Raw genomic sequence first — 15,581 nt, forward strand, 5'->3', positions numbered from 1 at the left:
ATGGTTTTAGACCATCTGAAGCAAGACTGTCTGGGTTTGAATTCCAGTTTTGCCACTAAACCTAACCTCTCCCTGCCCCCATTATTTCATCAGCATAGGCAGTAATGATGATTCTCTTTTCATAAGCCTGGTAGGAGGTTTAACAAGTGAAGACATCGTGTAAGTGTTAAGAGCAGGGCCTGGCTCACAGTACGGTCCCTGTACATATCCCACGTTGGGATTGTCTGATACTACCTTTTAATATCTTTCACCAAATGAAAGTTTGTTTCTGAAAATCCTGACCGAAAGTGGCAGAAACAAACTAAAAATTATCGTGGAAATTTTGCTCAAGATCCTGTCAGGCTTCTGTCCAAAAAATCTAAGTCCTGTTTTTCTAAGATCAGATATCCCTTGAAGCTTGAATATTGGGACTGATGTGCTCGTTTGTATCTTAGATTCAAGGTTACTGGTTGATCTGGCCTTGCCCAATGAAATACACAAATGAGATAGCAGTGCAGTTCCTTTTGAAGGAACATTGACTATAAAAGAGACTGAAAGCTTTGATGATTTACATTAGTGCTTTTGGAGAGTAAATGGAAATGGGGGTAACTTCCGTTTCTAATGTGGTTTGGGGGGAGGGCAGTACTAACTCACTTGTGTCATTGCAAGGTTTATTTCTTGACTATAACATTTTCCCAAGGGGGAACTAAAAACCCTTTTTCCACCTTAAAACATTTACAGATAACATCTAAATCCTTTACAATACAAGCCACGAACGTTCTTAATTTGGCGGGTGGCATTCTCTGGGAATGTTAGGATGTGGCTAAACTTGCTGTTTTGCCCTGTGACTCTGTGTCCCTAGGAAGCCTGCGGTCTTGCAGCTCTTCGGACTGCTTTAGTAAAGTGATGCCGCCGAGGAAAAAGAGAAGACCCGCGTCTGGAGATGACTTATCCGCCAAGAAAAGTAGACACGATGGGTATGTTGCAGAGACAGTAGCTCAGACTCGATGACGTGTATCAAAGAGGCACACTTTCAAAGTGTAATTATCTTGTCATATTTATTTTACATGTGGGTTTATAAAACAAAACCAAATTAGGTAAGTTGAGTTCTTAGAAATTGAAGTTTTATCTTAGCCCGTTGATCCACCAAAACTGGTGTAGAGTTTCTTTCTTTCCTTTGAAGGGCTTGCCGTCTGTGCCCATTGAGGACCTCAGGATTGGTATGTATTTGTTCTCTAAGAGGGTCTCGCTCACCAAACACCACCACAGGAATCCGTAATTGCTTTCACAAGGGACCTGGGCCGTGTGGTTGGGGAGCGCCGCAGGGCCCGGTCCCCCTGAGCCTGCTCAGAGCGGTAGCAGAGCAGAGGTGGAGTCTCAGAAGAGTGAGAATTTGCTAGAAACCGTGAAAAATAAGACTGTGCAAACCACTTCCGTTTCAGACAAGTGAACTGTTTAATTTGGTAACTCTAAAAGTTGTTAGACTTGTGTATTTAAGCATCTTTAGTTCTTTCACCTTGATTTTCATGAGTCACTTTTTCTTTGCTCCTTTTGTTTTTTAACATCATAATTTCAATCTTTTCTGCCTTTTTTCCATTTTCCTCCCTTCTGGCTGTGTAGGTTACTTCACTCATGGGCCTTGAATATTCACATCTGTACGTCAAGGGGACTAGATGAGATTTTTCTGGTTTTGTCTCGCCATGGTACTTGATGTGCTCCACCTCGGTTGGAAGGATGGAGAGATGGACTCTGCAAATGTGAAAATGATAGCACTCTTCCTATCCCAGATGCGTAGAAAATGTGAGCTCTAGGAAGAGAGCAGGGACTGGGAAGACAATCACCAGCAGTGTTTAGACCGGTGATGTCCCACTTTGGGAAGTGAGGTCACTTGATACTACTTTGGTGGTGTCGATGTTCCTGTCGTGGAACTGTTAAGTGCTGGTAATCACCTAGCCGTTGGTGACTGCCTATGTAGCACTTGTGATTTCTCACCACAGTCTGGGATAACTCCGTGTGTGGAAGCTGGTGTAAAAACTGGTAGCTGCGTTGCAGGAGGGTGTGAGGTACTCTTACCGGTAGCGTCTCACTGGCCAGGGAATAGGGGTCTGTAGCTTTAGCTGAGTTTCATTCTTGGTCTTTCTTAAAAACAACTTTATTTACATACCACAGAGTTCATCCACGTTAAGCGTACAATTCAGTGATTTCTACTAGGTAGTTAAGAGGTACGCGACCGTCATTACAAACCAGTTTTAGAAGATCTCCACCACCCCAATGAGATGCCGATGCCCATTCACAGTCCTCCCCCCCCCACCCCCAGGTCCTACAGCCCCCCTTCCAGCTTCTGTCTACAGATTGGCCTTTTCTGGGCATTTCATGTGAGTGGGCTTTTGTGGCACACTCCTTTCACTTAGCAGGGTGGTTTTGAGGTTCATCCGTGTAATAACGTGTATCAGTATTTGTCTTTTATTTACTGAATGGTGTTCAGTTGTCCTTTTTTATGTAGAGTACTTTGAGGCATTACAGAGTCCTATGTAGGTCTCCATGTTGTTGACCAGTGACAGACTGTGAGCTGAAAATGTCTCGGCCCAGGATTGGAAACTGTGTATTTGAACCCTCGGCTACCATGGAAGAAATACACAACTGGTGGTTTGCAGTTTCACTATCTTAATACCCTCTAGCCGTGGTGGGTATTAAAACCCAGAATCTCTAATCAGGGGTATATACAGATATTCTGGTGAATGTCTAGGTTGTGAATAAATACTTATTAAAAGTAATTATGTGTGATCTCTGTAATATAGAATATATAAATTGAAACTATATTCACAAGTGTTAATGTATACATACATGTATACACACACCTATTTAGACAATTTACATATAAATGAGCGAAAGAAAAAGCATATACTCATAATTTTTCTATTGAAATGAGTATTTTAAAGATCCTGCCTTCTCTCCCCTCCCCAGATAGAGAACATCTTGGTTCTTAGCCCCCTGGTCATCATAAAATAGAGAATTCCTGCCCAAAATCGCATTGTTGCAGGAGGAGGCTGCCGTGCTTCCTGACTGGGCTCTGCAGTGTATGCTCAGTGTTTCCACACACGTGGGGCATGACAGGAGAGGGGCAGAAGCCAGGCTCCTGTACTTCTCTCTCCTGAGGTTTTTTTCCTGGAGGCTTGGACATAATTTGATGTTTCTTTTTATTTGCTTAATGTTCCCTTGATGTGTCCGACACTGACAGGTTCTTCCTTAGACTGTGTTCTGTGCCCACCCTGACTTGTAAGACATGAAAGTCAGGAGAATTTAATGCAGAGACGGAGTGAGTTCTAGGGTCATCGCTGGAAGGAACCACCTTAGCCGTTTCTGGCTGCGTCTCACTATATCATTCTGTAGTTCGTTCTGGCTAGTGAGGTAGAGGGGGGTAAATTAAATCAGTCTTTACTGATTACTTGTTAATTAGAACAAAACCTGTATCAAGTATTTACCATTTAATTCTGTTTTGGGTCTGACTGTGTTTAAAACTGTAGTTAGAAAAGCTGACATTCCAAATGCAGGATGTTTAAAGTATACTGGAAATACTGATTGAATAGATGTCTGGTTTGGGTAAAAAAAAAAAAAAAAACTATCTGCTACTTAAAAGAAACAATGCATCTTTAAATAATTTCAGATTCCTTTCTCAATTTCTAGCATGTATAGGAAATATGATTCAACCAGAATAAAGACTGAAGAAGAAGCCTTTTCAAGTAAGAGATGCTTAGAGTGGTTCTACGAATATGCAGGTAGGTCCTTATTTAGATGCTCTGAGACTGACCCTCATGAAAATAAGGACTACCTTAGGGAAGATTAAAGAATGAAAAATGTGTACTTTTCTAGTGTGGTTTGTGTGCCGTCTCTTCCTGTTCGAGGGAGGGAACATAGTCGAAACAAATCACCAAATGTCCTATTTATAGCCAGCAGCTAAGCCAAAGAATTCAGAACACTGGAAGGGAACTGAAAAGATGAATGCACTTGGGAGAAATACTCAGGATTGCTAGGAAACCTATTTAGAATGCTGGTAGTGGGTGACTCTTTGGTTTGGACATCGAAGTTAAAATAAGCTTTGCAGCTTTGAACCTTATGTGCAATGGAATTTCTTATATTAAGTGTGTATTTTGAAAGATCATTTGGTAGAAAATGTTTGGTTTTGTCATTTAAAATGGCTTAAATTCAGTCGTATTTTTGCAGCTTACAATAACTGGTTAGATAATATCAGACTGAAATCCAGGGCTGTTTGTCACTGTGGCTGTGTGCAGTGTAAAAAGAAAAGGATTATTTCCAGACAAGTTTGAGCTGAAGGCTTTTCTACCCTTCCTCTTGGCTGTGTTTCTGGCCCTCTCATAGCCTGTACATTTGACGATTTCAGCCCCTTTCAAACTGATTTTCCTGTCCTCTGTCTCTGCTCCCAACTAGGTTTCATGGGCCTCCTGTGGTCTTATTTAAAAAACAAAACAAAAACAAAACACTGAACAGATCAGACATGTCATTCCCTAACACTCCGCCCCAACCTTGCCTCCTGCTGAAAACTCCCGGCTCCCTCCAGGTTAAAAGACAACTAACTGACTCACCACCATCCCTCTACCTGGAGTGTTTTCTCTCCTCTTTGCCATCTGACAGTTCTTGCTGTACATCTTCGAAGCCCCTTCATTAGCATAATAGCCTTCTTTGTACTTACATAGGACATTTTCATAACTGGTTCCCATACCCTTTTATTAGGTGTCAGAGTGAGGGCTCCTCCTGTGGTCTAATCTTACCTATCCCTCCCCCTCTGCCTCCCCACCCCATCTCCTACCTCACCCTATTCATTTTCTGATAAGAGCCTTGCCCCTTTGGCCACAGAAGTTGTTCCAGGGGCTGGGAAGTAACTCAGGCTGGGCTAATCAGATAAGATTCCCCAGGATTTTCAGATTGAAGCTGGGAGAAGAGCATCTTTCTCTTCTGGTGGTAGGTTTGAAAGGACGTGGTCCTGATTCCTGTAGGTCCTTGGATTTTCGTGAGCTACCCCAATATCTTTCTGATGAAGTCCCCTTCGTTACTTGAACTAATTTGAGCTGGATTTTGTTTGCCGGGCATGGACCTTAGTACAGACACTTACGTAGTACTAGAATGTATGTGTTTCCATGTTACATCATGAGAAAATCTCCTGAAGGCATTTTGTATTCCTTGGAAAAGGGGTTGGCACTTTGTCGGGTGTTTGATACATGGGTGCTAAATGAAGGAAAAGTGTTCTCCTATCTGTATCACTTTGATCATGAGGGCTTTTTACATTGATTTTCACGAAGTGGGTTATGAAAAGGAAGTTTTAAACAGACAAAAAGTACACTAATTCTACCATCAGAGCACAGCTATTTTAATTTGTGCGCGTATGTGTCTTCCTTTACAAGCAAACATAATTTTTCCATAGCGTGGCCACATTTCTGTGTCCTTTAAAAAGAGAGCAGGCTACAGTTTTCCTTCTTGTTTGCTTTTCTCTGGCTCAGGAAGGTGACATTTGGGATAAAGATTAAGCCACATTCTTTAGGTTCCTTGAGATCCCTGCCAGGTGGTTCCTTGCAGTTCATCCCTGCAAAAGTTTTTGTGGGTGTGGCTATCCCTATTTTTACCCCCACCCCCATTTTGTCTTCTTTTCCTGTGTTAGTAGGGAAAATGGCTTGAAATTGGGAATAATTAGGAGCTCCAGCCGATACCTGCTTTCACTTCTCATATCCCAAGCACATGAATAAAAGTGGTCGATCATTATTCAAGAAAAGCAAATGGTGAGATGACCCAGGGCGACTGTCAGGTTGTGCTGTGGGATGAGTCTGTGGGGGCAGGCTGCAAGGCTGTGGGCCCCCGGGGGTGCTAGCTAGCTAGAGGAAGGCTTTACGACCCCTGGTGAGTTCTGTTTCCTTAGGAAAGAGCTAGCTGGCTGGGCTGACTCCCTGCACCTTAATGCAGGCTGGGTGGAGGGGCGGTGGGGCCCTTGGTGGTATAGTTCTTTCACATGGGTGCTCCTTCCCTTCTTCCCAGAGTTCTCCATTCCACCCCTTACCCTGCCCTCCACTGCCCATGGCTCCTGCAGCCTGAGCCCCGCTCCTCCCCGCTTCTCCCTGGCCATTTAGCCCCAGCACTCCTTTACACATTCTAGGATACAGCCTCTCCCCTTTTAAAATCCCGATCAGCTCCATTTCTGATTCTCAGAGATTTAAGAAATGGAACCTACTCCACTGGGGGCTCTTCCTCCGGGTCTCTGTGGTTAGAGGTTTACTCCCTTTTATACTTTGGTACTTGAGTTCTCAGTCACTTGAGAAAGGAAGGTGGGGGAGTGTCGTTTAGACCTGCGTCTGAAACTGGAGTCCCATTTCTTTTCATTCAAATGAAAATCACCAGTTTTATGTAAACAATTTACCTAATAACTTCCACTTTCTGAAATATACCTAAGAATAAGGAATTAAACCAAACCCATGCCAACGTTGATTTCAGAGTTACAGGGAAACTCACATATGTAGATTGTAGAAGTTCTCCCTAGTCCTGACTGTAGGCCCTTCGTTTCTATATTGGGTTAAGTTCTGTGACAGGATTGTGTTTTGGTTTACCAAAATGAGATTAGGGACCAGGAGCAGATGCTAAGTGACCAAGCGGTCTGTCAGCAAGGGAATAGAGGCTAAAGACGACATGGGGACGTGTGGCCTCGTTGGCCTCAGGAATGCAGCACGGTGGCATTATGGAAGCTTTACCAGGAGGGCCCGGGGCCATCTTGAAAAAAGGTTAAATATATTTATGAGGGGCCCCTGCTTAAGATGGTGGGGAAAGTGGGAGGACTACTTTTTTTTAGATTATTGTCAGTATATCTGCCTTCCAGATGTATCTCCACTACCTTGTTACCAGGGTATTCCACAGTTTAGGATTTTAGATAGAACTTTTTAAAATCATCTCTTTCATGTGGTAGCCAGTTACATATTCAGAATTAAGAATTCTCAGTTCTTAATGTTGGAATTAAGATGACTGAATTCTACAAGTGAATTGATAAATTTGGGGTAAATTCAATCCTAATCCCAAAGGACAACGTGATTACAACTAGATCGAAATGTGTGCATGAGAAGGATCATAGCAAAAAGAGAAAAGGTGTTTTAAATAGCAGAATCATGGGTATCTTTTAAATTATGTTGATTAACAAGCTGTATTTTACTATTTTTAGGATAAAATGCTACTTTTGGCAGAGTCATGCCACTGCAAGTCATATGGTTAAAAACTTGCTCTTTAAAAACAACAGATGCAAGTGTATACAGGTGACATGACAGTGACATTGCATAGAATCTGCAAGAAAGGAAAAACCCTGGAGAACTTAACGTGATGGCTGCACAGTTACCTCAGCAAACCTTTGAGGGCTTGCTGTGTGCCAGGGTCTGGGATGCACTCAGCTCGTTTTCCAGTGTGGCCAACAGACCGAGAAGCGTCCTCTTTGGGATGAATGCTGGCAGAGAGAGGCATCGGTGGCCAGGCTGGAGGGTGGACAAGGTGGGGAAGTCAGCCGAGACACACCAAGGCCCTGTGCATAGGCCTGGGGAAGCCTCGTAAGGCTCGTAAGGTTAGGTTATGGCAAGAGAGCCTTTTTCAGTTAGGAGGAATGGAAACCAAAGACAGGAATTTTAGAAGAATTATAAAATAACTTCTTCTTTCACATCTGCAACTACTTCTTCCCAAGGGGTCCTCTCAGTAGATACCAAAAAAAGAGGTCTGTTCCTAAAAACAAAACCTCTTAGCAAAATAGGATCCAAGAATTCTTCTTGGATCTCATAGCTGCAGTTCTTTATAGTAGCAGAACGACGGCCAGAACGGTGACCCGTACACGTACTCCCGTGCAGTGGGGTAATGGAAGACGGGCCCCTTAGCAGAGTGTGTGTGCAGGCACTCGCCCAGGGAGACCACCAGACACGTGCAGGGACAAAAGCGGGGTGCAGGATTCATAGGCCTAGCATGAACCCTTGTGTGTGAACAAACCTTACAAGTGATTTCATTGTGTGTTTGCACATACCTAAGTACGGGCATAAAAGTTTGAGAGGATACGTGCTGGACTGGTAAGAAAAGGGTAGTCCGTTTCGCCCTGACTTTGTCTGTTGGAGTATTTTCCGTTGCGGATGTATTCATGTGCCATTCGTAGAATATATGCTTGACCGCACACGTGTGGGTATGTGCACTCTCGAAGCCAAAGCTAGCAGCCCATCAGGTGGTCAAATGCTAAATGTATGTTCATTTGCGTGAAGAATAGCGGTGCTTATTTGGCATTGCTTTGGAAATGATGAGCCAGTTTTGTTAGAAAAGAGATAAAAAGAACAGGGAATAAGTCATTGGAAAGGAGAAGGCAAAAATGAACATCAGTTGGAGATGAAATGATCAAATTCTCCCTGGAAAGCCACAGGGGATTTCACGGACTAACAGAAACAGCAAATAAACATGTACCTATTCCATGCATGTAGAATTCTATAAACGACTGATTTTAGGAAGGTTATTTAAAGGAATATTTAATAAATGGTTGTCTCTGAGGAGGAGGGAGCGGTTAGAGGGGAAACTTTTGCTTTCTAATTTTTTCACTTTTAAATGGAATTTTATATCATGTTTGTGTATTAATGTAGCAAAAAAATAACTGGATTAAAAATACAGTAATCTTTTATTTGGGTAATAACTTCTATTATTGTCTTAATATTTAATATTTAAGTATTTATTATTTAAAGATTTCAGTATTTAAATTTTTGTTTGAACAGTAACTTTTCCCCCAGTAATCAAGATAAGAAAATTAGGGATACATAGAAAACCTGTGAAATAAAAGGAGAAAAAAGAAAATCCTAGAAAAGGGTAACAGATTTGAATATATGAAACAAAACATCTGGTAACAAAACAGCGCATTTGTGATTAAAAGGAAAATAACAGCATGCAGAAAAAATATTTGCCGTGGCCACATTACAAGGGAAGGGCCTGAGTTTGACTTTAGGGGAGCCAAGGCTTTGAAGCAGAGAAATGACATAAGACTTTCCAACAAGCCCTCTAGGTGATTTTAATATTCATCCTTTGTTGAGGACAGCCACCTTATGCATTTATTGTGCTTTATTATTGCTATTTTTTAAAGATTTTATTTTTTTAAGTAATCTCTCTGTCCAGCGTGGCACTTGGACTCACAACCCCGAGATTAAGAGTTGCGTGCTCCACTGACCATACCCACCAGGCGCCTCTGTTTATCATTATTTTGTATTGAAATTACTCCTGGGGCGCCTGACAGGCTCGGTTGGTTAAGGATGCAACTCATGATCTCGGGGTTGTGAGTTCAAGCCCCATGCTGGGTGTAGAGATTACTTAAAAAAAGGGGAGGGGAGGGAGGGAGGAAGGAAGGAAGGAAGGAAAGAAAAGAAAAGAAACCTGGAGGGCAGGGACCGTGTTTTTTTTAATCTTTAGCAGCCACCGCAGCGCATAGGTCCATGGTGTGTCCAGTAAATGTTACCCGGATGAAACTGAGACCTATGAAGATGGTGGATTCTGCGGAACTTGCCAGATCTAGAGGCTGTGGAGAGATTGTAGAGTGACTCCTGTATTCCGCTTATTCATCCATTCATTTAATACACTGTCTGAAAGCAACTGCTCCGTGCCAGGTGGTGTGCTGAGCTTCCACTAGAAATACAATAGCTCTTACTTTGGAGGAACTCAGAGGGGAAGACAGGGGAGCTGGAACTTAGCGCAGATGTGCCACATGCGAGAGAAGTACTCCTGGCATCGCGGGGTCACAGGTACTGCCCCTCCCAGCCTCTGCAGGTGGGGGTGGGGAGGAAGGGAGGACTCCCTGTCTGGTTTCAGTCTTCAAGACTGAACGAGTCAGCCAGCTAACCTGGGGAAGGGAGAGGAAGATGGGCTGAGGCCACAAATGACAGTCTGGTGTTGAGTATGTATCAGGACCTGTGTGCAGAGCAAACCACAGGTAAGTGTTTTCTGGGTCTCAGTTTTTATTCATTGAGTACTGCTTATTGGTTCATTTATTTTCAAGAAACTTAATTCGAAGGTGGAGAGATTGGAGGCTGAAGAGGAAGGGAGGCTCTAGATCATAGGGAACCTTATTGGATATGCCAGACTTTGGACTTCATCTTCAGGGAGTGGGGAACCAGTGAAGGGCTTGAAGCCAGCATGGGATTTAGGTCTGGGATGGCTCCTTTAGGTGGCCGTGTGCAGGTTGGGTCAGAGGGCATGGGGCTGTGGAATTCGGGGGATCCTGAGGAGATTGCTGCGATCGTCTGCGTGAGAGAATAAAGCCTGAACAGGCCAGCACAGAATAGGTGCAATTAAGAAATATTTGGAAGGAAAAACTGGCATTGCATCTGCTAACTGACCAGATGTGGAGAGAGTAGGAGAAGGGGAGAGTCCAGGATGAGTCCCAGGTTTCTGTTTCTGGTGGGGCCACCAGCTGAGACAGGCTACAGGAGGATAAGCAAGTGTGGCGTGGAAAGATGATCCACTCAGTGAAGTGGTGACTGAGAATGTGAAATGCAGGAGGCGGCTCAGGGCAGAAGATGAGTTTAGCTGTGGCAGTTAAGCAGGAGGGGGTGTAGCCAGGCGGTGACGAGGTAGACAGTCCCAAACTAAGGGGGAAGTGTGGGCCTGAGAGCTCGAGCATCGTTGCGACTTCCTCGGCAGAGGGTATAGAATGGACTAGGAGAGGTTTCAAGATGGAACTCCGCACATCAAATTTAACAAGTTGGGAGGAAGCAAAGGAACACATTACAAAGCCAAAAGAGAAGTAGGAGGAAAACCAGATGAGAGAGGGTACTTCCAGAAGCTGTGGGAGGAGGCAAATTTTGTGAAGAAGGAACTTCAGAGTTTCACATATCACAGAGAGGTCAGATAAAATAAAAACTGACTGTTAGATTTGGCAGTGAAGGTGTTATTGGCGACCTTGGCAAGAAGAGTTTCAATAGAGAGAGGAGCAGAAACCAAATTGCAGTGTTGAAGAATGAATGGGAGGTAAAGTAGAGATAGAACATGCAGGCAGTTCTTTCAGGAGGAAACAGAGCTGAAGCCAGAGTGGGAAGAAAGAGGCTTTATTGCCTCATCAAGAACAGAAAGACTACTTGCTTTTTTCCTATGTAAGAGAAGCACTTATGTTATTTCCCAGTTAATTTTGTAAAGAATATTATGTGGTTCTCTGCTAGGTTTCCAGAGATTATTGTATGTATGGAAATTATTACCAAAATAAGGTAGAGCTTTAAGCTTCTTTAAAGAGCAGGAGTTGACGCAGGTAGCCTTATCTTTAGACACAAATTATGTGTAGCCTGTGTCCATAGGTTGAAAGATATGGCAGCAAATTGACTTAAATGATTGTGCAGAGCTGAATCCCTTAAAAAGTAACAGACATTCCAGAATATTTTCCAATTTATACTTGGTGATTTCTTTTTTCAGAAAGGATTATGGCCCGTAAGTGTTAATTTGTTATTAGTTTACTTTAATAATATTTTAACAGTGTAATACTAGTATACGGGGAACAGCACACATGGTCGGCTTTCATTTATATAAGGTTGCATTTCATTGCAGGCACTGATGATGTTGTAGGTCCTGAAGGCATGGAGAAATTTTGTGAAGACATTGGTGTCGAACCAGAAAATGTAAGTCTAACCTGTTAAGTTGGGCAAACCAGTGGATTATTTTTCTTAGCTCTTTTGTCCATTGAAAAATAAAGCAACAGTAAAGAAGTAATGGTGTGTTAGTTTTATGAGGCAATCTAGGTAACAAGTTCCAATTCTAATTTGATTTCTAAGCAAATTTTTGTGTTGTAATTGGTATGGTGTAACCAGCCAGTCATTTTTTTCTCTTGTTTATGTTCTTGTATCTAAAAGGTGCGGTAATAAAGTGATTAAACTAGATGTTTAAAAAGTGGTGTGGGCATGTGTACCTCCAGTGAGAGATCAGGCGGGGGGACTGAGTCACAGCCTCTTCTCTATTTGTCCCCCTCTATAGTTGTTCCAGTCTCTTGTAGAGTTTGTACAGATCTTTGAATAATTAATTATTCATGAGGGTTTTGAGTAGGTTGTAATTAGCAAGAATTTTTCATAGCTCTTTCACTTCTGGTTGAATTTAACACAGGGATTGCTTTTTAGTCTATAAAGGCCCTAAGTATTTCCTTAAAAAAATGTAATTAGAAGTTATTTTCTATGCTTAATTATTTTTTCCTAATTCTTACCATGTCACTGTTGAATGTTTTTTCCTGTTTCTCTCTTACACTAAAATGAAAAGTGACGCTCATACAAGTGCCCCGGCTCATTAACTATGCAGTTTAATATCGCATTAGCCTCCAAGTTAACACGTATGTCTTCGATCCTAAATGAATTTATGATCTAGAAGAGATCTCAAGAGATTATCTCCTTCATTCGGATTCTCCTTGGCAAGAAAGCTGATGCCCATGTATATATCATGCTTTTCAAGACAACTAGAAATTAAGACTTATACTTTTTTCTTAAAAACTTTTCTTTACCCTTCACATTTCTCTGCCTCTGTCCTCCCACATGTCCCCCCAACACTTTACATTTTCTAAAGAGCCTTTAGCTCATTACATGGATTTCTGCCTTTTATTTTTTATCTTAATGTGATCTAGTTCAGGTATCTTAATAAATCATTCAGCTTGCTCTAAAGGTTTAGGGACAACTGGGCCCAATAGTGTTTGCCTGATGTGGTCCATAGACTAGTCATAGACACAGAAAACATTTCATTGGCTTTATGAAGGAAGTGGCAGCTGGGCCAAGGTTGGCAGAGTGTTTTCTGGACTGAATGGTAAGAAGGGTGAGGGTGAGTTGGGCCTGAGAGCGGACCTAAAGGTTCTACCCGGAGCACAGTTGTCAGCATAGATCAGAGGGGAGGAGCCCAGGAGGCCAGGGTCAGGCCACCAGTGTGAGAGGCCTTGCGGGAGCATTTACTTTCAGGGCAGGAAAAGGCCTGTTGCGACGGGAGGGAGTGCTGATGTTGATTCTGGTTCTTCAAATACCAGTACTCAGTAACGGGAGAGCTGCTGTTAGCCTTTTGGGGAGCAGTGATGAAGCCTTTAGTTCTCGATTTCTATAGGAAAAGAATCGTCGAATCACATTGAAGACCGGGAGACCAAATTCAGAATATTATTCTGAAGTATTTATTACTGTGCTTCCGTTCTAAGACACCACAAATAGAAGTTGTGTTTTATATCATTACTAAGAAAGAAAAAATGTTGCTAAGTAAACTCTGATATGCATCAATTGTGAATGCATCCCAATTTCAGAAATGTTAACATTTGAAAAATAAGCAGTAAAATAGTTTTTTAAAGGCTTGTCTGCAGTGTTCACTCAGGATTTTAAAACACTTTAAAGGTAGGTTTTAAAGCCCTCACCTTACCTGAGACTTACAGCTTATAAAATTTAAGCAGGCTTGTAAAATTCAAATCTCCTGTCATTTACTAAGGCAACAGCAAAGTCCTTTAAGTAATTAGCATCCTGATTAGCTCCTGTAAGAAAAGGGCCATTTTGTGTAAAGAAATACTGATTGCAAATATCGACTTGGCTTTTTAGCCACATTTCTTGAATACTTGTGTGTCTGTGTTTCTGTGCCCTAACCATTGTTTTAGCTTAACGAGTGTTTATGTGGAGCTTTAAATCTTTCTGATAGAGGATTGAGTATAGATATTGTTTGAGAACATACCAAGTTTGAATTGGAAAATGTGGATTATTTCACCTAGGTAGATTGATATGCCAGAGTCTGAATTCCAAGAAAAGCTGAGGGATGAGGAGAAATCCACTAACGTGTAAATATTTGGAAGAAAACGTAAGCTCTTTTTGGGAAGTTCTTCTGAGTAGCCCCCTGGTCTCTTAAGTTAAAATTTTTGAACCTCTTAAATGATATTTTGTGATGATGCACGTTGTATGTAGAAACATTGGTTTACTACTAATCAGTGCTAGTAATCTGCCTAGTAATCTAGATTTTTTAATCGAAAAAAACTTAGTGACTTTAAAATTGATCTGTACTGATTTAATTGAGATTTGATGAAAGGGCTTAGAGATTCAGTGGGTTCTCACTGATAATAATTTCCAAGGTGGAAAACCATAAAGTCAGCGTCAAGAGAAAGCTTTTCGTTAATCTTGCAGTTGTAAGTTAGACAAAGCTGGATATTTTTAGTCTGCAAACTAGCTCGTTGGTAAACAAAAGGACAGACTTTCTGGATCTCCTCAATACTATTGTTCTGGAGTACTTCGTGTGTGTGTGTTAGCTCGCAGAGGCGAATTAAATCATCTCAAGTGATTTCTAATTGGCTGCTCGCCTTCCTGTTTTCATGTTATATCATCCTTTTTTTTTTTTTTTTTTAAGATTTTATTTATTTATTTGACAGAGATAGAGACAGCCAGCGAGAGAGGGAACACAAGCAGGGGGAGTGGGAGAGGAAGAAGCAGGCTCACAGCGGAGGAGCCTGATGTGGGGCTCGATCCCATAACGCCGGGATCACGCCCTGAGCCGAAGGCAGACGCTTAACCGCTGTGCCACCCAGGTGCCCCTCATGTTATATCATCCTCTTACCGCCGTCACTATCTGACCCAGTGGGGCCGCATGGATGGTGAATTAATGTTTGGGGAAGTTCTTCTAGTGGTTGAAATGAAGCCTTCACGTCCTGTGTAAAGAAATCAAATTAACTGCCAAATGTGGAATATGCTAGTCCCTGGCCAACTTTTGCAGAAACATCTATTTGCTTCCCATTGTTTTGTTGTTGTTGTTATTATTGTTGTTGTTACCACAAATGGAGTGTAGCCATTCAGCAACGTGTACGTGATCCCCAGTTCAGGACTGCGTGTCTCTTAGGTACGGACAACTGTCCAGAGATAACCAGCCCCACAGAGTGGCGGGTTGGTCCTAGCAAATCCGCATTGCCCTTCTTTACGTGTCCAGGGCTGGCCTACTTTCTTTTTTAGTTACTCCTCATCTTATCTTGGGTCTTTGAGGGAGATGAAATGGGAAGGCTTCCGCCTCTTCCCCAATCGCCGGATGGGTGGACTCAGCTCTGTCCCTGTGCGGAGCCCTGGACGGTTTGAAGCTGGATGTACCTTTGAAATATAATTTTGTCTTTACACGTTCAGGCCTTTACTAAACTCACCATCAGGATCTCTGGGCCATCTTTTCTCTAAAGCAGCTAAGTGATAAGCAGTGCCATAAACTAGAGTTGTCACAGTTACCTGATACTTCGAGAGTTTGGGAAGATTCACACCGAGAAGTGATTGGGCTGGGCCACTCAGCCTGTGCTCAGTCCAGGCGCAGCGCTTTTTAAGTGGAATGTTGGGCTACTTTCAAATAATTTTCCTCCAGTGTATACAGTTAAATTCACAAACGTTAATGTGTTTATGATCAACTCCATTATTATATATGACCTACCACCCACCTTTTTATTTTTTTAGCCCTCTGCTCTGCACCTGCTCTTTTCACTTAATAAACCTTGGAGATTGTTCCCCCTTTCTGCTGATGGCTCTACTTCATTTGTCTTAATGGTGGCATAGTATTTCTCCGTGTGGCAAGCATTCAGCAAGGAAGTATTTAATTAGGCCCTTATTAAT

At 42.3% G+C, this 15,581-nt stretch overlaps 1 protein-coding gene across 8 annotated transcripts in view; it reads left to right on the forward strand.

Moving 5' to 3' along the window:
• The window catches only part of DCUN1D4 (defective in cullin neddylation 1 domain containing 4), a 67,227-nt gene that overhangs the window by 27,765 nt on the left and 23,881 nt on the right, over positions 1-15,581 (forward strand). For 7 of the 8 annotated variants that reach the window (XM_026508870.4, XM_026508871.4, XM_048211799.2 and 4 more), the window contains exons 4-6: positions 842-956; positions 3,664-3,755; positions 11,560-11,630. In XM_026508870.4, coding sequence (XP_026364655.1) covers positions 842-956; positions 3,664-3,755; positions 11,560-11,630 — 278 coding nt within the window. Of the gene's footprint in view, positions 1-841; positions 957-1,162; positions 2,663-3,663; positions 3,756-11,559; positions 11,631-15,581 lie in introns of those variants that run through there. The other variant, XM_044387727.3, reaches the window with a different exon arrangement.

The sequence above is a fragment of the Ursus arctos genome, unplaced genomic scaffold (genome assembly GCF_023065955.2).
Source record: "Ursus arctos isolate Adak ecotype North America unplaced genomic scaffold, UrsArc2.0 scaffold_9, whole genome shotgun sequence".
NCBI lineage: Eukaryota > Metazoa > Chordata > Mammalia > Carnivora > Ursidae > Ursus > Ursus arctos.